Source organism: Ceratotherium simum, chromosome 26 (assembly GCF_057802395.1).
Source record: "Ceratotherium simum simum isolate JZ-2026a chromosome 26, ASM5780239v1, whole genome shotgun sequence".
In the NCBI taxonomy this organism is placed as follows: Eukaryota; Metazoa; Chordata; class Mammalia; order Perissodactyla; family Rhinocerotidae; genus Ceratotherium; species Ceratotherium simum.
The window spans coordinates 23,524,926-23,545,809 of record NC_141925.1 but is presented as its reverse complement, the minus strand read 5'-3'; the positions used below and the strand labels follow the sequence as shown (position 1 = coordinate 23,545,809).

General features: G+C 48.6%; 1 protein-coding gene across 7 annotated transcripts in view; it reads right to left on the bottom strand.

Moving 5' to 3' along the window:
• KATNIP (katanin interacting protein) overlaps positions 1 to 20,884 on the bottom strand; it is a 191,521-nt gene that overhangs the window by 79,403 nt on the left and 91,234 nt on the right. For 6 of the 7 annotated variants that reach the window (XM_014794589.2, XM_087417181.1, XM_087417184.1 and 3 more), the window contains 2 exons: positions 15,160 to 15,427; positions 8,554 to 8,685 (listed from right to left, as the gene is read on the bottom strand). In XM_014794589.2, coding sequence (XP_014650075.1) covers positions 8,554 to 8,685; positions 15,160 to 15,427 — 400 coding nt within the window. The remainder of the gene's footprint in view (positions 1 to 8,553; positions 8,686 to 15,159; positions 15,428 to 20,884) is intronic. The other variant, XM_087417182.1, reaches the window with a different exon arrangement.

Here is a 20,884-nt window from a genome sequence, read left to right as displayed (position 1 = left end):
ATCCCGCTCAGCCGTCAAGGCTGCTTGAGCCTGCCTTGTTGGCCCCGCGTAGCAACTACTTGGCCTGCTCTGCAGCTGGAGGGATGAGAAGGTAAAGCCAACACGGGGCAGAGAAGGTGCGAGTTGGAATGAGCCTGTTTAACAAGCTGATGGAGGTGGGGACCCTTATTGTTCTAGAAACGCCATGGGTAAAGGGGTGGTGAGGGTCACACTGGGATCGTTCTCACTCAGTGTAAACAGGAGTCAGGTCCCTGAAGCAGCTGGGAGGACAGCAAAAAGGAGTGAAAAGAAGCGAAGGATGTGGTCTCGAGCTACAGGGGAGCTGCAACTGAAAAATCCAGAAGCGCAAACACACGCTCGCCCCAAGGGAGCTGACGCAGAAGCGGGTTCCCGGCACGGCACAGGCAGTAATGACACAGCTCTCGACCTCCCCACTCTCTGGACTAAGACGCTGCTCTGGGTGTGGGGTACAGAGGAGGGTGGAGCAGGCACCCTCGTCCCACAGACCTCACAGTCATGGGGCAGAGACACGGATCAGGCGGGTGCACATGGGACATACGGGCGGTGATGAGGAGTGCTAGGAAGAAATACAAGGCAGGCTAAAGGCTAGAGATAGATGGCGGGAGGGGAAGGTCACTATTTGAGACACTCGGTCAGGGAAGGTGACATGTGAGTGGAGACCCGAAGGCAGTGAGCCTTGTGAACACCCCATAATGGGAGGCTGTTCCAGGCCAAGGAACAGCAGGTGGGCGGGCTTGGCATGCTGAGGAACGGCAAGGGCGGCTGGAAAGGGGGAGCGCAGGGAAGCGTGGTGGGCAGTGAGGGTGAAGAGGCTCAGATTCAGTTCTCGTGGGGCCCAAGGCCACGCAAGCCCTCCTGCTCCATCAGGAGGCCATGCCCCTCTTGTTTACAATTACATCTCTGGCACCTGCCATTATGGATTTTGTTAAATGAATAGATGGAAAATGATTTCAACCCTAAACCTTGTCAGTTTTGGCATTTGTGAATATCACTAAAGTATATTGTTTCCTCCACCATCTGCAGTAAAGCAGAGCTGGAAAATTCAAGCCCCTTCAGATCCTAGAGGTGATCCTATAAATAAAGGACTAAGATCGTGCATCAAGCTGGACAAATGCGCCAGCACTGACACCGGGGGTGCAAACCCCCGCGCTGGTGGAAGGCTTGGGCAGCGCCAGGACAAGCCCAACCTGGAATTCACGAGCTCCTTCTCCATTTCCTGCACAGAGCACTTATTAACGTCAGTCTACAAACAGCTGTGTGGTGACCCCTGCCTTTCTACTGCCAATCCGCGGGCAAGAGGCCCGTCCTCTCGTGCCTCACTGGTCTGGGCAGGGGCGGGACAGTGGGCCTGAGATAATTACCTGTCCTTGGCCGCTGCAATCCCATGCTTGCCTCTTCTTGGAAAAAGATATCAAGGAAGGCATTTTCTTCCGGCGCGGTCCAATTTTATCTGCACAAACCCTTCTGCCCCAAGCGTCTTTCACTTGGGAAGGAATGCTCCACCGGCAACATGGTCATCAGGCGCTTCCTGTGCCCTTTGAGTCATGTCATGCTAAGAAGATGTTTCAAAAATTAAGTTGCCCTTTCTCGGAGTGAAGGCCAACTCAGCAGCTCCACTACCAGAGCTTTCCCAGAAATGTCTGTACAGAGCGTCCACGTTCTCCTGAATCACACTTCTGCTGACGGGCCTGTTTGTGCATTTCCTCACAACACATGAGGTAACCACCTTTTAACTCTTTGTGACATCCTCATTGCTCACTGGGGGGAGCCACTTTTGCGCTGGCCTGAACACCACACATTGAGGGTGGATTTATTCTCATCACAGATCTAGAGAATGGTGGGTTTATTCACGCGATAAATTTGTGCCACCAGCAAAAGCCAAATTGCACATTTTAATTTATCCCAAACTGATCTTTTCTGGTTGAAAACCATCCCTCTTCTGTTAAATTCACTTTCTCTTCGCTTCATCAGAACTCGGCTTTTCTCTCTCTTACAGAGAAACAAAGAGCGTATCAATTCAAGTGATTTACCATGAATGCAACACATGTTACAGAGACGACAGAAGGACACGGGGCTGCTGGTCGGCTCACCAGCAGGTGACTTGTTCTCACCCACCAGCTGTGACACGAAAAGCTCAAATTCAGACTCTCAGCAAAATTACCCCTTACCATATGCAAGGGGCCTTTGAAGTTACTTGGGAATCCACTGAAATGGCAAATATGAAGTCTGGGAATAACGAGGGTCTATCGTAGAGATCATAAGCCAGCAGTCCACAGGCCAAAACCAGCCTAAAGTTTGTGTTGTGTGACTTTTACTTTTTTTCAAATTGGAAATAGATTTGAAGCTTTAAAAAAAGAGAAAATCCACCTGAAAGTTGGGATTCCTGACGTCTCTTGAAAAATCATACAATCTGGCAACCCTGGACTGGCATTCCCATGAGGCAATCATAGGCTGGAGCTGGGTAGAGGCCCCCTTTAGCTGGGGCATAAGCCCTCTAGTCACAGTGCACCCCGCCCCTCAGTTGTCACGTGCCTGTCAGCATGGAAACTGTACACAGTTTGTGTGGCCAAAGGTCCAGGGAAACAGCTGACTTAGCCCTGTTGTGTCTTGAGATGCCCACACTCGCCTCTGAAAGCCAACTGGGCTAATGGTCTACACCTGAGTACTCCAGTGCCTCCACCATCTCAAGATGGCTCAGCCTCATCAGGCCACAAGCTGCCCACGGTGTGAGAGACCACGACAAATGACCACAAATCCCGCCCCCCGACGTGTGCCATTTTGCACTGTGATGTCACAGCGTCTCCCATCAAGAATGGAGTCTGTTTCTCCAGCTGGGCTTGGCCTGGTGACCTTCTTTGGCTAGCAGCTCGTTGGCAATCACGACCAAGCAGAGTCTTAAAGAAGCACTTACACATCGGGGCGTGTCTTCTCTTGCTGCCCCGAGACCACCATGTGCTAGATAATGAGACCACATGGAGCAGAGACGAGTCGTCCCAGCTGAGGTCCTTGGACCAACTGGCCTGCCAGACACGTAAGTGAGGCTGTCTGAGACGACCCAGCCCAGTGCCCACTAGCTCACCGCAGAACGGCCCAGCCCGCCTGCAGGCTCCTGCGCAATAATAAAAGGGTTGTTGTAAGCCACTACATTTTGGAGTAGATTGTCAGGCAGCAATAAACAGCTGATACACATGGCTTGTCAAGGCGTGTTCTTCTCATCTCCAAAGCTTCTCTTGGAGCCTCTGGATGGGCAGGTGCAGGTGTCTGTAACTCAACACTCATCCTGCTGCTGCTGCCTCTTCTTCAGCCCAGGAAGGCACATGATTTTCACGGAAGGCAATCAGGGATCCTCCTGCCACCCCGACTAAATGACTTCTGCTCTTTCCTCTTGGCTATTACAGTCCTTTGCTCTATACGCTGCCTCTGAGGAATTTATAGCAAAATGTTTGTGTAGTTAATTTTCATATGACGTGAATGGATGTTGCTTTCATCTTCCCAGCACCCACGTTCTCCTTCGGGGAAACACCCCTTCCCCACTGTTCTCAGTCTACACAGTGGGGATGGATCTGACCCCACTCCTGGCCCAGCCTGGGCCAATGAGAGAACTGCCTATTCCTGACCACGGAGACTGGAGAGTGGTTCAGGGGAGAGCTGGTTCTTGGACTCTGCTGGAACTATGAGGAAAGGAGCAGTCTCCTTCCCCTGGGGTTGCTGAGGTAAAAGGGAGCATGAAGCACTGGGCCATCTCTGGGCCATGCCTGGGACTACAGATGTGGTTCTCAAAGTGTGGTCCCTGGACCAGTGACATCAGTCTTCACCCGGGAACTTGTCAGGAATTAAAATACTTAGGCTCCACCCTAGATGCACTGAATTAGAAACTGGGGCTGGGCCCCAAACAATCTGTGTTTTAATTTGCTTTGCGAGTAATTCTGATACACTTCAAGTTTGAGACCCAATGGAATAGAGGCAGGTAGAGCTAAATGATGAAGAAACAGCTTCCTGGTGATATCATCTGAGCACCTGGATCCTACCATGCCTGAGGCCAAATCTATATTCCTGGACTTTCCAGGTCTGTGAGCAATACATTTTCCTTTGTTGCTTCAGCCAGTTTGGATTTATGCCACTTGCTATTAATAACAAACACTGACTAATATGCTATGAGACCCTGGACTTGGGCAGAATGGTCTTTCTGCTGCAAGTTTTTCTGAGTGAAATGCTAAGTGCAGGGCTGTCAGGGTCCTCTAATTCACTCATGCCAAGGGGTGTTACTTTATTTCTGTGGTTGGCAGCTTCTCTGGGGAAAGTGGTTCAGATATATCACTGCCCTAGACCACTCTGACAACTTGGACAGTAAACTTTCTGCATTAAAGACTAATGTTCTTTCACCCTCAAGAAGACAACAGAAATTTCATCTCTGGAAGTTTCTTGGAAGGCTTATGGATAGAGACCGGAGTAATAGAGCACACGAGGATCCTTCATTAGAACCAGGGACAACTACAGTGATAGAGAGGAATGAGGCTCTCATGGAGTCGCACCACACGTGCATTTACTTGACTCAGATTCAATTTTATGGGCTTGGTGAAAGAAAAAGGGGCAAGGGGAGAAATAACTCTTTAAAGAGTGCAGGCCACAGGTTACACTCTGTAATGGCAGGCTAGCTAATCCAGGCCAACCCTTCCCTGGAGCGCAATTAGACACCGTGACCAAATATCATGAAAATCTGCCTGAAGGCAGGGAGAGTGAACAGGGCTGTGAAGAATTACAGGCAGAAGGAAACTCAGAGAGGTGAACCAGCACCCAGCAAGCGTTTCCCCTCGAGGTGCTGCTGATGCTGGTAAGAGCTATTGTGAGGCTGGGAAGCTGAGCGGAGCTGGCGACAGACTCGGGGCTACAGACAGAGTCAGGGTGACCTGGAAAGAGCCAGGACTGGAGGGTACAGGAAGGGTAACAATGTGGGCAAATCCAAATTACTACTGGCTGTTTAAATAACAGTAATAATAATGATGATGATGACCATGTCTAGTGAGGTTTAAAACCTAAAGAGAATTAAAATGCATGCCAATAATAGCATTTAAATTGGGAGGGGAGTAAATGGAATTATGGAGACGTAAGGTCCTCACTGAATGAGAAGTGGTAAACTTGCTAATTTCAAGTAGACTCTAATAAGTCAAGAATGCATGTTGCAATCTCTGGTAATGACTAAAAGAATAATAAGAGAATATATAACTAACAAGCTAATAGAGAGGAAAAAAGAGGAATAATATAAAGTAATCAGTTCAAAAGAGGGCAAGAAAGCAGAGAAAGAGGGATATAAAACAGGCGGAACAAATGAAAAGCAGACAATAAGATAGTAGATTTAAACTCAAATAGATCAGCAATTACATTAAATGTAAATGGACTAAATGTGCCCATTAAAACACAAAGACTGTGAGAGGATAAAAATAAAAACCAATTACATGCTGCTTACAAGAGACAAACCTCAACGTAAGGATGCAGAAAGTTTAAAAGTGGAAGGAAAAAAAAAGATACACCACATAAACACTAACCAAAAGAAAGCTGGTAGGCTTTGAGGCAAAAAGCATTACTAGAACAAACGAGAGACAACACATGGGGATAAAAAGTTCAATTCACTAGGAAGATATAAGAAGGCTGATTTTTGTATGCCCCACAAAAGACAGCCCCCCCAGAAGAGGGGGAGCTGGTTTGTGATTCCTCTGTCCCCTCAGGAAGTCTCAGCTTCCTCTGGAGGTGTCAACCTTCCAGAACCCTCAGCATAATGCAAGTGTTTAAGAACACACATTTTCCCTACAACCCAGACCCTAAACAAAGTCAACTGCTTCATCTGGGGCTCAGCCACAAAGCTCTGACTGTCCCCACTCTGGAGGAGAGACCACTCTCACGGGTGTACAGAGAGATGATCTGTCTGTATGGGCTCGTCTATACAGAGCCATCTATGCTGCACTTAATCACCAGTTTGAGGGATTTTCAAGAGTAGCTTTGCCCACCTGCACTTTTTGTGACCTTTGGAAACTAATCCCCTGGTAACATATGGCTCCACTGTAATCCCATTTCAGCGTGAGGGCAGTGACAATGCCGTGGTTTCTAAGGTTCCTTTCTTCCAACTTGTCTTACGTAGCGGCCAGGTATATTTAACAGATAAAGGCTGAGTTCCAAACTTGTTCAAAATGAAAATTCCACCACCTCAGTGTCCTCTCTAAGTGAACTGATGGGACAAATAGCTCTAAGAACCAAGTAGCAGGGACAGCTAGTAATCTGATTCTTATCAGATGGCCCCAGTGACCCGTATTTTCACATGAATGCATGCTTCTCTGCCATGGTGGCCAGGAGCTCAGAGTCACAGCTGTGACCCCCTCGGGCATTCCTCTGTTCACCCCCTGAAATCTCTTACCTTCCTACTCTCGTTTTCTCTTCACCCTCACTTCCTCACGTTTGTTAAAGTCTTGCGCTACGTAATTTGTTAGAACAAGTCATAACTTTTTGGAGGAAGGCAGATTATGAATTAATTCATTAATTAATCAAGTTCTACTTCTCAAAATGCTGTACACGAAGGTGTTATATTATGGGGTGAATTGTGTCCCCCCAGAAGACGTTGAAGTCCTAACCCCTAGTACCTGTGAATGTGACCTTATTTGGAAAAAGGGTCTTTGCAGATGATCCAGTTAAGATGAGGTCACTGGGGTGGGCCTCAATCCACCATGACTGCTCTCCTTATAAAAAGGGGAAACTTGGCCACAGAGATAGACGTGCACACAGGAGTGCGCCCCGTGAAGGATGGAGTTACGCTGCCAGGAGCCAAGGAACTACTGGAAACTAGGAGAGAGGCCTAGAACAGAACCTTCCCCAGTGACTTCAGAGGGAACATGGCCCTGCCGAGACCTTGATCTTGGACTTCTAGCCTCCAGAACTGTGAGACAATACATTTTTGTTGTTTAAGCCAATCAGATTGTGGTACTTTGTTACAGCAGCCCTAGGAAACGAATACAGTACTCAACATGATTTTAGTTGATACATGGTTTAACTTTAAAAATATTAAGTTATATATTTATATTAATGAACATTGGAAAACATAGAACAAGTAACTCAAACCTGTGATTTTTAGGCATGTTATAGCTCTGCACTAGGCTGATGTGGGTATGTAGTAAGCAGATAACATTTTAGTTGGCAAACGCAGGCCCATGCAGTGGAATGGTTAAGAGCAGAGACTCTGCAGCCAGGTTTTCAAACACTGGCTTCACCACTTACTGGCTATGTGACCTTGGACAGATTACTTAACCTCTCTGCGCCTTGGTTTCCTCTGTACAATGGTTTTGATAATAGCAGTAACTACTGCACAGAATTGTTTGGATGATTAAACGCCAGATTACGTATGTGGTACAAATCACAGGCTGGGACCTGGTTCAGTGCTCTGTAAGTGCTGACCCCTCATGTCACTAATCAGATATGGAAAATCTAGTGATCATGGCTCAGACCAATTGCCTGTCTAACAAGGCGGGCTGGCTGGGGCTGGACTTTGCCTAGGGCACCCCAGGGTCCCAAATTCTCGAGACACTAGGATGCCTCGAGCTCTCTGAGGTCCTTTGGGTCACAGAAATCAGAAGCAAGTAGCCCCCCCAGAGTCACTCCAGCCACTGGATTCGACCCAGGGCATGAGGCTGTGTGCAGTCTGCTGGTCAGGGACATGGCCCACATCTGCTGCTTCCCAGCTGTGCGAACACCTGCTCTCTGCCTCAGTTCCTCATCTGTGAAATGGGGACAATCGCAAAACCCACCTCAAAGGCTAGTTATAAGAATTATAATTTACTTATATATTTAAATTACATATAGAGTTAATATATATGTAAATTATATAATATATATGTAAATTATAAGAAGTAAAAGTTTACAATGGTGGCTGTAGAACCAGAAAGTAGCTATCATGGTTAATTTTATGTGTCCACTTGACTGGGCCACAGGGAGTCCAGATATTTGGTCAAACATTATTCTGGATGTTTCTGAGAGGGTGTTTTTGGATGAGAATATTTTAATTGGTAGAATAAAGCAGATTGCCCTCCATAATGTGGGTGGGCCTCATCCAATCAGTTGAAGGCCTGAATAGATTTTCAAAAACAAACACAAACAAAAAGACTGACCCTCCCCTGGAGAGAGAATTCTCCAGCAGACTGCCTTTGGACTTCATCTGCTACACTGGCCCTTCCTGCCTAACGGCCTTCGACTAGAACACTGGCTTTTCCTAGGTCTCCAGCCTGTTGATTCAGCCTGCAAATGGGACTTGCCAGCCTCCATAATTGCATGAGTCAATTCCTCATAATAAATTTCTTCCTCTCGTTCTCCCTCTATACATACATCCTATTGGTTCTGTTTCTCTGGAGACCTTGACTAACAATACATTTGCTACAAAAAAAGGCAGCTTAGGCCTCGGGGAGTAGGGTAAGGAAGCAAGGACTCCTCCATCACGGCACCCCACTGAGAGTGAGCCAGGCTGTCCCCGCCCTGCTCAGGGCCCCAGAATCTTACTCGAGCATGCCCTCTCCTGGTTGGGGAACACAGTAGGGGGCTGGGGATTCAGGGTTGGCTCAGGTTTGCTGGGAATGAAGACCTCAGCGTTGTCCTTCCGCTTAGCAGACAAATTCCTTTCCTTTTTATTACCTGTAGGAAAACAATTGTTTATATGTCAAACACTGAGTGTGAGCAGAGTTGGGACACTCTGCTCAGGTTTATCTGTTTATTCGTTCTTTCACATGTTTATTCAACAAATATTTATTGAACCCCTACTCTGCGCCAGGTGCCATGCTAGTCTGGGATTAGAGATGTGAGCAACGCAGACAACAAAACAAGTTTGCTAACAGCCGTTGTGTACCAAGCACCACATTTTGGCAAATAAATGAAATATTCTAGGACACACCCAGGCTTTCAAATTTTAACATTTCTGAATAGAGACAAGTCTCACAATCGATGAGGTGTTGGGTTTAATTGGCAACGTGGTACATAAAATAATGGTGCAGCAACCAAGGACACTGGACTGGAAAGAGTACAGTAAAGCACATTTGCTGCCCTCGAGGCACTTTTTCCTAGCCGAGGAAAAGGACGGTTGAATGGATAAGAGAGCAGGGCTGGGACAGAAGGGTTCTGGTACCAGGTCACGGAGGAGTACACAGCCTGGGGGACACAGCTGGCGGGTGTGTAGCAGTGAAGAGGGCCCTTACAGGTGACGAGCATGTTACCAGGGGCTCGGAGCTGGGGGCATTCCAGACACAGGGAACAGCATGTGTGCAGGCTTGACAGCTGGAAGGTATGACAGCTGGAAGGTATGTGGCAGGCGAGCAGCTGGGGCCTGGGCTGGTGAGCGAAGCCAGACAGTGAGGGCTGGAGGCCAGGCTTTAGAGTCAACGTTTCCCGAAGTGGGGCGCCTGGACCACTGATGGAACAGGAGATGACGCCAGATGCTACGTGGGCAAATGTTTTTTAAGCAACTATGTATCTTAATGTGTATGGAAAAAATATGTAACCAGCATACCAAACCCTTGATTTCACGAATATTATTGCTTGGCACAATCCTAGAATTATGAAAGAAAAGAAAAACAAAGGAAGGGGTGGGGGGAGAGAGAGAAAAAAGGAAAGGAGGAAAGAAAGAAAGGTGCTGGTTTAAATAATAGCTACAAAATAGTACGAGTGAGGGCCGGCTCCGTGGCTTAGCGGTTAAGTGCGCGCGCTCCGCTACTGGCGGCCCGGGTTCGGATCCCGGGCGCGCACCAACGCACCGCTTCTCCGGCCATGCTGAGGCCACGTCCCACATACGGCAGCTAGAAGGATGACATACAACTATCTACTGGGGCTTTGGGGGAAAAATAAATAAATAAAATTAAAAAAAAAAAATAGTACGAGTGATTTGTGGAGGTGGCAAAAAATTGTGCAGAAGGTTTGCAAATGGCTCAGAGGAAACGGCTCCAGGGCCTCAGAGCCAGCAAAGGTTTCAGGGCACGAGAAGGACATGTTCAGGACCACCAGGCAGAGGAGCAGCCTGTAGGCAACGAGGCGGGACGCTAAAGGGAGTAGAGAACAAGCAGGGAGAACAATTAGGCCCCTGACTGGGACCTCCCGGCCCGGAAGGGAGAAAACCCAGAAGTGCCTGCTGAAGTGCAGTGTGACATGCAGAGGAAAACCTGGGGCCCGTGGTGGCCCAAAGAGAGGGCATCCCAGGATCAAGGGCCCCATGGGGCTCTTGGGAGCACGTGGTAGACGTTGGGGATTCGTATGGGGTCTGTATGACTCACTAACCTCTCCACCAACCCCTCTTGACTTCAAGAAGGACACATGTTTCTCTACACTTTCTGACGTAGCTGCTCCCTGGTTGGCCTAACATCCGGGACCCAAGAGCAGACCAGTGTGTGAGAGAGGACCCAGTATGTCCAACTGGACAAGACAAAGAATGGAGAGGCGCAAATTGGCTCCCCAAGTGCTGAAAATACACTGAGGCCGGTAAGAGTGACAGCCAGCATGGATTCGGCTCAGCCCCCTGCGTGCCTAGGCACACTTGTCTCATTTACTCCCCCACCCATCCTAGGGTACGCAGAATAAGGCCCCCCAAGGATGGCCACATCCTAATCCCTGGCACCTGTGAATATGTTAGGTTACGAGGCAAAGGGGAATTAACCGTGCTAATCAGCTGTCCTTAAACTGGGGAGATTATCTCAGATTATCCGCGTGGACCCAATGTAATTACAAGGGTCCTTAAAAGTGGACAGAGTTTCAGTTTGGGATGATGAAAAACATCTAGGACAGATAGTAGTGGTGGTTACACAACAATGTGAATGTACTTAATAATACTAAATTGTGCTCTTAAAAATGGTGACAATGGTCAATTCTATGTTCTGTATATTTTACCACAGTGAAACACACACACACACACACACACACACACACACACAGAATAGGAGGGTCAGAGGGAGAAGTGACTATGGAAGGAGGGCACAGAGAGATGCAACGTCTCTGGGTTTGAAGATGGAAGAAGGGCCACGAGCCAAGGGACGCGGCAGCCCCTAAAAGCTGGACAGGGCAAGGAAACAGATTCTCCCCTAGAGCCTCCAGAAGGAACGCAGCCCTGCTGACACGGTGATTTTAGCCTGGTGAGACTCATGTCAAACTTCTGACCCACAGCACCACAAGATAATACATTCGTGCTGTTGTAAGCCGCCAAGTTTGTGGTCATCTGTTACAGCAGCAATAGGAAACGAATACATACTATCACAGAGTAGGGCTCTGAGGTTCAAGTCGTTCGTCCAAGGTCACAGAGCCAGGAAGAGATGGAGTCGGGACCTGACCAGGCCTGCCTGGCCGGAGGCCTGCCCTCAACCACTTTACTCCCTGTCTCCTGGCCCCCTCCCCTCCAGAAGACGGCCTTCCAAAAACCGTGGCCAGGTCTGCCTTGACCATCCAAAGTCTACGCAAGGATATTTCTCGGGCCCCAAAGGACCCAGACTCTTGGTGCAACCCCAGAGCCCTCAGGTCTTCATGGAAAGTGGGCTGGGTCACCACCGGCCTCGTCTCGTACTGCGCTCCCCCTTGCTCACTCGGCTCTGGTCACACTGGACCTCTCTTTGTCCTTGGGGACACCAAGCTCCTTCCCTCTTCGAGCCCTTTGTGCTTGCTGTTCCCTGCACCTGGAATGCTGTTCCCATAGCTGCTGCTGCTTCTTCATTCCTGTCCAGCCTAAGCATCACCTCCTCTGAGAAGGCTTCCCTGACCATTCCAGCTAAGTGGCCCTGACCCCCAAAGCCTACAAGTGTCCTGTTTTATAATCTTCACGACTTTTAAAACCAGCAGGGGCCTCATTCTCTCCTCCTCCCTGAATTCCTAACCTGGCTGATGACCTGGCCTTCTCCTTTTCCAGCTACTGGAAAAGTAACTTCTGCCTTTCTCTGTGCCACTCACTCACTGCCCCTTATTCACAGGAGGGCAAATGGGAGGGGGGAGAGTGGAGGCAGGAGGCTATCAGGGCTGACCCCAGCCCTCCCCCTCCCTCCTCCAGCGGGCTTGCCCTCAGGGCACACAGCCCCCTTCCATTATGCTGATGCCATCAGCGGTCCAGGTCTGTCTACTTCAGAGGGGCAGTACTGAATAGTCACCAATCCAGCTCTTATCAGTTGGAAAGGTGATAATCTGCTCTCCTTCTATCAGAGTCTCATGCCTATCTCTCATTTGTTTTACAACTTAGAAGGGAAAATCAGGGAGGTGGGGTTACTTATTGGCTTCTCACAGCCCAATTATCCCTTTGTAACTTTATCTGGTTTATTTATCCAGGGATTAAGAGCTCATGCTCTGGGCTCAGACTGCTGGAGATTCGATCCCACTCTGCTCCTTCCTAGCTGTGTGACTTTGGGCAAGTTTCTGACCTCTCTGTGCTTCAGTTTCTCCATCAGTAAAACAAGTACAATGATAGGACTCTCTTGGGGTTGTGGTGAGGATTAAATGAGGGACTATACATAAAGCCCTTGGAATAGAGCTTGGCACATGTTAATAAAAACTCAATAAATATTGGCAATCATTACCATCTATGTGTTTATGTGCTGTTCTCCCTGCTAGGATTAAGTGTAGGAGAAGGGACAGGCCCATCTTGTCCCAGCACAGCGCCTGGGGCATGATACGTGCCTAGTGAATGAATGAACGGAGAGCCCAGAACCAAGCACATCTTTTCAATTACTGCTGACGGCTCTTAAGTAAATGCTCAGGATTAGTTCAGAACTCCAATCCCACGCTGGGGTCTGGGGAGACCTTACAACAGGCCCTGGGCCTCCCGCCTGCTCTGCAGAGGGAGTCTGTCTCCTGCTGGGGCTAAAGAAGGCGGCCAGAGGCTGCAGATGAAAGCCTGCAGATGAAAGCAGGAGGCATGCGCTGCCCCTCTCTGCGCTCACTTGCGGACGGGGTAGCCCCTGCCCGCGGCGCACATCACCGCGGTCCATGCAGGGCCTGCCAAGCTATCTAATTGTTAAAAATGTAAACTGTCAAGAAAGTGAAGTTCTCTCTTTTCACTCTGTGCTCTAGTATCACTCTCAAACTGTGCCTGGGGTCCAAGTGCTCTCCTTCTGTGACCTGGTCCCTCACACCCGGAAGTGACTGTCATGCCCCCCGACCACCCCACTGTTTCCAGGGCAGGGGCTCCTCTGCCAAGCTCCTCAGTCCTCCCCCTCCCTCCCCACCTCTGGGAGAAAACACAATCCACTGCAAGCCCACAGAAGCATATTAACATCGCCCTGACCACGACGCTGCAGCCGGTGGCATAACTCCTTCATTTATTTGACAAAGATACCCGGAGTGGCTCAAACGTGCCAGGGGAGTGCTGCATGCTGGGGATGCGGTGGAAGCTAAGAGCTCGCCTGTGCCCTGGAGAGCTCACAGGCCGGGGCAGGAAGAAGGACAACTGGGGTCAGCAAGACCAGCGCCACGATGACGCTACGGGAGCAGATGAAGCACCCACCTACCTGGCTGTGCTGGGAGCACAAAGGCTTCTCAGAGGAAGCAGCCTCTAAGCTGAGTCTTGAGGAGAAAGCAGGGAGGCAGGTTTCAGGGTTCAGAGTGGAGAGGAAAGGAAACGTGGTGATCCAGGCTGAGGGAACAGCCCAAGCAAGGGTTTGGAGGTGAGAGAACACAGTGAGAGCAGGTTTGAGGGTCAAATGTTCTCTTCCCTGGAGATATCAACCACTGGGTGTGGATTTTCCAGGCTGCCTATTATTACGTCCCCCAAAATTCATATGTTCAAGTCCTCAGCCCAGTACCTCAGAATGTGACTGTATTTGGAGACAGGTCTTTAAAGAGGCAGGTAAGGTAAAATGAGGCTGTTAGGGTAGGCCCTCATCCAGTTAGACTGGTGTCCTCACAAGAAGAGGAAACGAGGACACAGGGACACACACAGAGGGAGGACCACGTGAGGACACAGGGAACACAGCCATGGACAAGCAAGGAGAGAGGCCTCTGAAGAAACCAACCCTGCAGACCCTGATTGGCCTTCTAGCCTCCAGAACTTGGAGACAACAGATGTCTGTTGTCTTTTTAAGCCACCCCCACTCCGTGGCACCGGTCTGCATTCATAGCCCAAGTACACTGAAACTGCCTGATTTCAAGCCCTCTCTCATGTCTCTCTCCTTAGGTTCACTCATGCTTCCCAGCTGGCCAGTCTTGACATTTGGTTCAGAAAATACGGCACACCTAACTTTGAGAAGAATGCGCTCAGAATGGAGAGGGAGGCACAAGGAGAGGCCAAGCCAGTCTGAGGCAAAGCTCGGGACCAGGGGACGAGGACTGCAGCAGGCAGCGCCCTCCATGCCCCCCACCAATTGTTTCATTTACTCTACTTTCCAGGGTCTTTTCTGAAAAACCTCCTCTGGTGGACAGCTTCTGTTTCTGCCTACCCAGCATGCTCTCCTCCTTCTTCAGATTCACCTTGATTCTCCTTTGGAAAGCACTATCGCTCCACGTGGTTTGGATGACAACAGCCACACCCATAGTCCTATTGGTTGGACCTGGCCAATCAGAGCCACAGTGACTAGTTCAGAGATGTGACCCAATGTGGGTTCAAGAGCCAGGCCTGGCACTTTTGCTAGAGCTTTTAGGAAGAGAAATCCACTTTCTGAAGGGATTGCAAAGCCAGTGTCTCAATTCTGCGTCTGCAAGTGGAGAGCCTACCTCAGACAAGGTACCAAGACAAAGAAAAGCAGAGATGAGAGGGAAGAAGGGGAGGAGAAGGGAAGGAAGGGAAGAGGAGAGCAGAGAAACAAGTCCTGCTGCGGCCCTGGACTCCTCGGTTATCCAAGCCAGTAAATAGTCCCTTTGGCTTAAGCCAGTTTGCATTAGCCAGTTGGCACGTGGATGCTGCTAAACAGCCTACAACACACAGGACAGCCCCCAAAAACTATCTGTTAGACATTTCTCATCTGGAGTTTCACTGTCATTTGCAGGCCTTTGGGAGCCTTTGCCTCTTGCAATCAGCAGAGACCTGACTGATACACGTCCGCGGCCTGTGAGACAGTCTACCCAAAGCTGAATTCAAAGTACTGCTGGAAATTTAAGTCCTACTATTAGATTCAGAGACATCACAGGCAAACAAATGCCACATAAGACAGAGCTCACTTTTGGAAGCTGGGTTAAATTCCAGCACCACAAGGGCGTCTGGGCCCTGGGGAGGGCGTCCTTCTGTCTCCCGGTCCTCGGGAATATCCTTCTGTGCCAAGTCCACGCTGGAAAGAGGGGGGTCATCTCTGGGATGGCCCACCAGCGCCTGGTCCTCGGGCTCGGGCTCAGAGAGTACATCTTCTTCGATAGAGTCATACTCGTCACTGGAACTGTCCCTCTGTGTCCTTTGTAGATTTATACTACGTTCCAGGCTTTTTCTTAGCTCCTGCCAAGAGTCAGGAAGAGAAGTGAAAAATGAAATATGTTACTTTGAGAAAAACCTCACGTGAAAATAGATCATTAGAACCAAAGAACTATTCCCACCAAACTAACATTTACAAAATCATCTCAGCCCACGTGTTGTCATCTCTTTGAAGATGAGACAACAAAGGGCACAGACAAACGAGCAACTTCCAGACAGAGCAGTGTTTACAGTGTTAATTGTGGTGTTCACATGCCTGGGATGCTACACAGTGTGTGTGTGTGTGTGTGTGTGTGTGTGTGTGTGTAACAGATGTTTTGGTCTGGGGCTGGTTAAAACAGATTGTGGGGTCCCACCCCCAGAGTTTCTGATTCAGTGGGTTCTGAATGGGGCCGGAGAATCTGCAGTTCTAACAAAGCGATGCTGAGGCCGCTGGTCCAGGGACCACACTTTGAATATGAAATCCCAAACGATCCTGAAATTCCAGGTAATAAAATGTCTGGCAGCTACTTGTGGGGGGCTGTCCTGTGTACTGAAGGATGTTTAGAAGCACCTAAATGTCATAATATTTAGCCCTTACTACAACTGCTTGATAATTTTGTCATATGTGCTCTGTCTCCATGAGATTGTAGATTTCCAATTTTAAGGCCAAGCGTGAGGATCTATACTTAGAGTGACCAGAAAATTTATCACCGAAGCCAGGGTACTTCTGAAAGGGGAAAAGGGTACTACTACATTTACCTTGGGATATAGTGTAAAGTGGACTGTCTGGGCCAACCAGTATGTTTGGTCAGCCTAGCTACACTAACCCTGTAGCCCTCGTAGTATCTAACATCGTTCTGAGAAAATGAGAAGCAATCAGTAAAGGTTTGGTGGTTGACCAATAAACTTAATAGTTGTTGTGGGAGGCTTAATAATGACTCCCCAAAGATGTCCAAGTTCTAACCCCTGGACCCTGTGAATCAGTGAGGGCTCATCAAGAAGTGAGAAGCACTATACAGAAAACTTTGATCATCTGAGAGAAATCATCCTAAAAAAAACGATGATAGAAATATAGACATTAAAGACGCTGCTGGGGAGGGCTCAGAAAATAAGGAACATGTTATTGGAAACTGGAGGAGAGGGAACCCTGTTACGTAGTGGCAGAATCTTAGCTGAACTGTATCCTACAGTTATGTGGTTAGTGGAACTTGTAAATGATGAAGTTGGATATTTAGCTGAAGAGATTTCCAAGCAAAGTGTTGAAGATGCAGTCTGGTTTCTTCTTGCTGCTTAGAGTTAAATGTGAGAGGAAAGAGATAGACTGAGGGGAGAACTGTGAAGTAAAAAGAAACTGAGATTTGATGATTTGGGAAACTCTCAGCCTATCCAGGTTGCAAAAGACGCTAAAATTAGGAGATTTGCTGTCAGAAAAGCATGCTCTGGAGAGAGAATCAAGGGCGTGGCTGGACAGTCTTTTGCTAGTACCTCAGAAGGACCCAAAGTTTAGAGTATTCAATCCCACTGAGGGCCCTTTGAAGAGATCAGACGTGTGACTCATGGGTCCCCTGAGACATCTCAGCAGAAGCCAGGAATAGAGATGGGATTACCCAGAAAAGATGTGTGGACAAGCCTCTTGTCTAATGGATTGAATCTTAGAGACATACACAGAAGACCCACATGGTTTTTGAGAATGATATATCAGCAGAAACACTGCCAGCTCAGACTGAATGGGAGAGAGAAAGGGCAAAATAAAAGAAAGTTGTCAGACTCCCAGAACTCTACAAATAAGAAACACTGATAGGGCCGGCCCCATGGCTTAGCGGTTAACTGCGCGCGCTCCGCTGCTGGCGGCCCGGGTTCGGATCCCGGGCGCGCACCGACGCACCACTTCTCTGGCCATGCTGGGGCCACGTCCCACACGCAGCAACTAGAAGGATGTGCAGCTATGACATACAACTGTCTACTGGGGCTTTGGGGGAAAAAAATAAATAAATAAAAATTAAAAAAAAAAAAGAAACACGCTGATAAAACTACTCAGCTGTAAACACTTGCTACTCTTCAATAAAGAGGAAGGATGGCTCCAAGGGTAGAGACATGGACCCAGAGGGTAGAGCCCTGAGCCACAGAATTATTCCCAGGCCTTGAAAACTAATGGAGTTTGCCCAGTTGAATTTCAAAGTTGCTTGGGTTTGGTGACTCCTTCTTTCCTTTCATTTTCTCCCTATTTTAATGGGACTATCTATAACTGGTATCCTGTGCTGGACCCATCATTGTATTTGTGGGCAGATAACCTGTTTTTTAGTTTCACAAGTCCACAGATGGAGAGGAATTTTGCCCCACGATGGGTTATACCCAGATTCTCACCCATACCTAATTTAGATGATATGGATGATGAGATTTGGGAGTTCTGAGCAGAGGAGACTTACATCATATTTTAGACTTGAGTTGATACCGTAATGGGTTGAGACTTCTGGAAAACTTAGGATGGGATGGATGTATTTTGCATGTGGGATGGACATGCATCTTTGGGGGCCAGAGGGCGGACTCTTATAGGCTGAATAAGTGGCCCCCTGAAGATGTCCACATTCTAATCCCTGGGACCTGTGAATATGTTATCCTACACGGCAAAGGGACTTTACAGATGTGTTTAAGTTAAGGATCTTGAGATAGGGAGATTATCCGGGATTATCCACGTGGGCCTACTGTAATCACAAGGTTTCTGGTAAGAGGGAGGCAGGAAGATCAGAGTCAGAAAGAGAAGATATAAGGATGGAAGCAGAGGTCAGGGAGGAGAAAAGATGCTACACTGCTGGCTTTGAAGACGGAGGAAAGGGCCACAAGCCAAGGAATGTAGGTGGCCTCTAGAAGCTGGAAAAGGCAAGGCATGGCTTCTCCTCTAGAGCCTCCAGAAGCAACACAGGTCTGCTGACATCTTGATTTTAGACCAGTGAGACTGAATTTGGATTTCTGACCTCCAGGACTGTAAGATAAACCACTAGGTTTGTGGTAAGTTGTTACAGCAGCAAAAAGAAACTAATACAGCTGTCTATCTTTTACCCTCTCTCCCTCCCACTCTGCCCAATACCAAGTATGGAGTATTTACTGAGCAACTAGAACACTGCCTGGAACATAGTAGGTGCTTGACAATATTTGCTGAATGACTAAATCATGTCAGTGGCTGAGTAGTGGCTGGAACCAGGAGTGGAGAGCACCCACATGCCTTGGAGATGGCATGAGCGATGTGACTTTTAGCAAGTTACCTAACTCCTCTGATCTGCATTTTGACATCCATAAAAATGTGCTAAGAAGTCCCTGCCTCAAAGATTGTTTTATTAAAGTAGTGGTCTGAACTGGGGATGATTTTGCCTCCCAGGGGATATTTGGCAATAACTGGAGATGTTTTTGGTCACAACTGGGGGAAGAGGGTGCTAGTGGCATCTCGTAGGTAGAGGCCAGGGATGCTGCTAAACATGCTAGAATGTGCAGGACAGTTCCTCACAAGAAAGAATCATGTGGTCAAAAGTCAAGAGGGGTGAGGTTGAGAAACCCTGTACTAGAGTGAGTACGTATTCACCAATGGCATATAAAAACGATAACAACAAGGTCTTCTAATTGAGGGTATTGAGATGGTCCATACAACCTCCATGGAAGCCAGCCTGAGGTCACGGCTCATGTCTTCAAAATCAGACTGTGGTGGGCAGTTGGAGGGTCAACAGATTTACTGCTCCTCCACAGGGAGACAGGAGTTCCCGGGTGGCCTGCTGTTTAACAGCAATTTCAATGACTGTAAAACTAGTAATCCTTTACAGTGGAATATTGCTCTATACTTCACAAAACATTTTCAACTCCTTCTCTCCCTTGATCCTCACAATAACCCTGCAAGATAGAGGGGTAGAGTGAAACCCGGTGATAACACGAACTCCATTAAAACAGGATAGGCTATCGGCTCCTGCTCTCAGCCTGACACCCACTCTCCAATGGGGTCAGCTTTAGCTCTTAAGTTCTGCAGAGGAGGAGGCAAGGCTAGGTGGGAAGATGGTGGGAGAATCCCTCTCTCTGCATCCCCAGTGTTCTTGCCCATTCGTTGTGGATCAGAATGATAAAATGGGTGCCAGTTAGCTGAGAGATTTCTAGCTGGGAGACCACTGTCACTGTCCAGGAAATCCCAGTCAGTTCTGGGGCCCAGAATCATCCCCACTGATGTCCAAGGCAGAGTGGAGCCACCAAGTACAGCCAGCTCCAGGAAGGATTTGGATGGGGCATTAGGATTCTTGAGACCATGGTCAGCTGAGCAGGCTCCCTCCAGCCTCTTCATTACCTTCACAATGTTGCCACCCCACATTTTAAGTGACTGAATTTGGGGAGTCCCCCAAAATTGGAGAACTGAGGCTTAGAGCCTTTAAGCTGGTTCAACTTGTCATAGTGATTAAGTGGCAGAGCCATGACTTGTTGCCCTCAGCCACTGCTCCTTGCTCCTTCTAGATTATTCGAGTGTAAAACAGACTTTCTTGCATTCTGCCATGGTCCAACCAACGGGGAGGATGATACAGCAACTACTACTGCTAACTTATTCATACATGCAGGCGTGCTAAGGGCGCTGTGCTAAGGGCTGACGTAAGGGTGGGGAACAGATAGCAAGGCCTCAGCCAATCGATGCACAAAGGAAAAGAAACGGGGCATTTCAGATGTGGCCAGGACTGTGAAGGCAAGAGCCTGCCTGGATGAGGGGACAGACAGTGACCAGGCTGAAGGAGCCCCCGAGGAAAGCTGGTCAGGGAAGGCTGAATGAAGAAGAACCACCCAGTGAGTGTCTGCGGCACCAGTGAGTCAGGCAGGAGGAATAGCAGAGGCAAAGGCCAGGAGGCAGCAATGGCTGCAGGGCAGTGCACACCAAATGAGGGGAGGGCAGGGAGCGAGGAGGGACACACGGGCAGGGCTTGTAGGCCTCAGGGCAGAGTCTGGATTTTGCTTTATGCACAATGAGAGGTCACTGAAGGGTGCAGAGAAACAACAGACACAACATTATCTCATCTCTGTTTTGGGGGAGTTTTTTTGGTGAGGAAGATCGGCTCTGAGCTAACATTTATTGCCAATCTTCCTCTTTTTGCTTGAAGAAGATTGTCGCTGAGCTAACATCTGTGCCAATCTTTCTCTTTTTTGTACATGGGATGCCACCACAGCATGGCTTGATGAGTGGTGTAGGTCCACGCCCAGGATCCAAACCCGTGAACCTGTGAACCCCGGGCCGCAAAAGTGGAGCACGTGACTTAACTGCTACACCACCAGGCCTGCCCCACTCATCTCTGTTTGTAAAGATCACTATGGCTTTTGGATACCAAGTGGATTTTGAGAGGTGGGGCCAGAGTGGAAACAGGGCAAATAGTTGCAGCTGCAGTAGCAGGTGAAAGATGAGGGTGGCAGCAGAGGTGGGGATGGGAGATGTATTCTGAGACGTATTTGGAGGCTGAGATGACAGAAACGGCTGACTAGAAATTAACA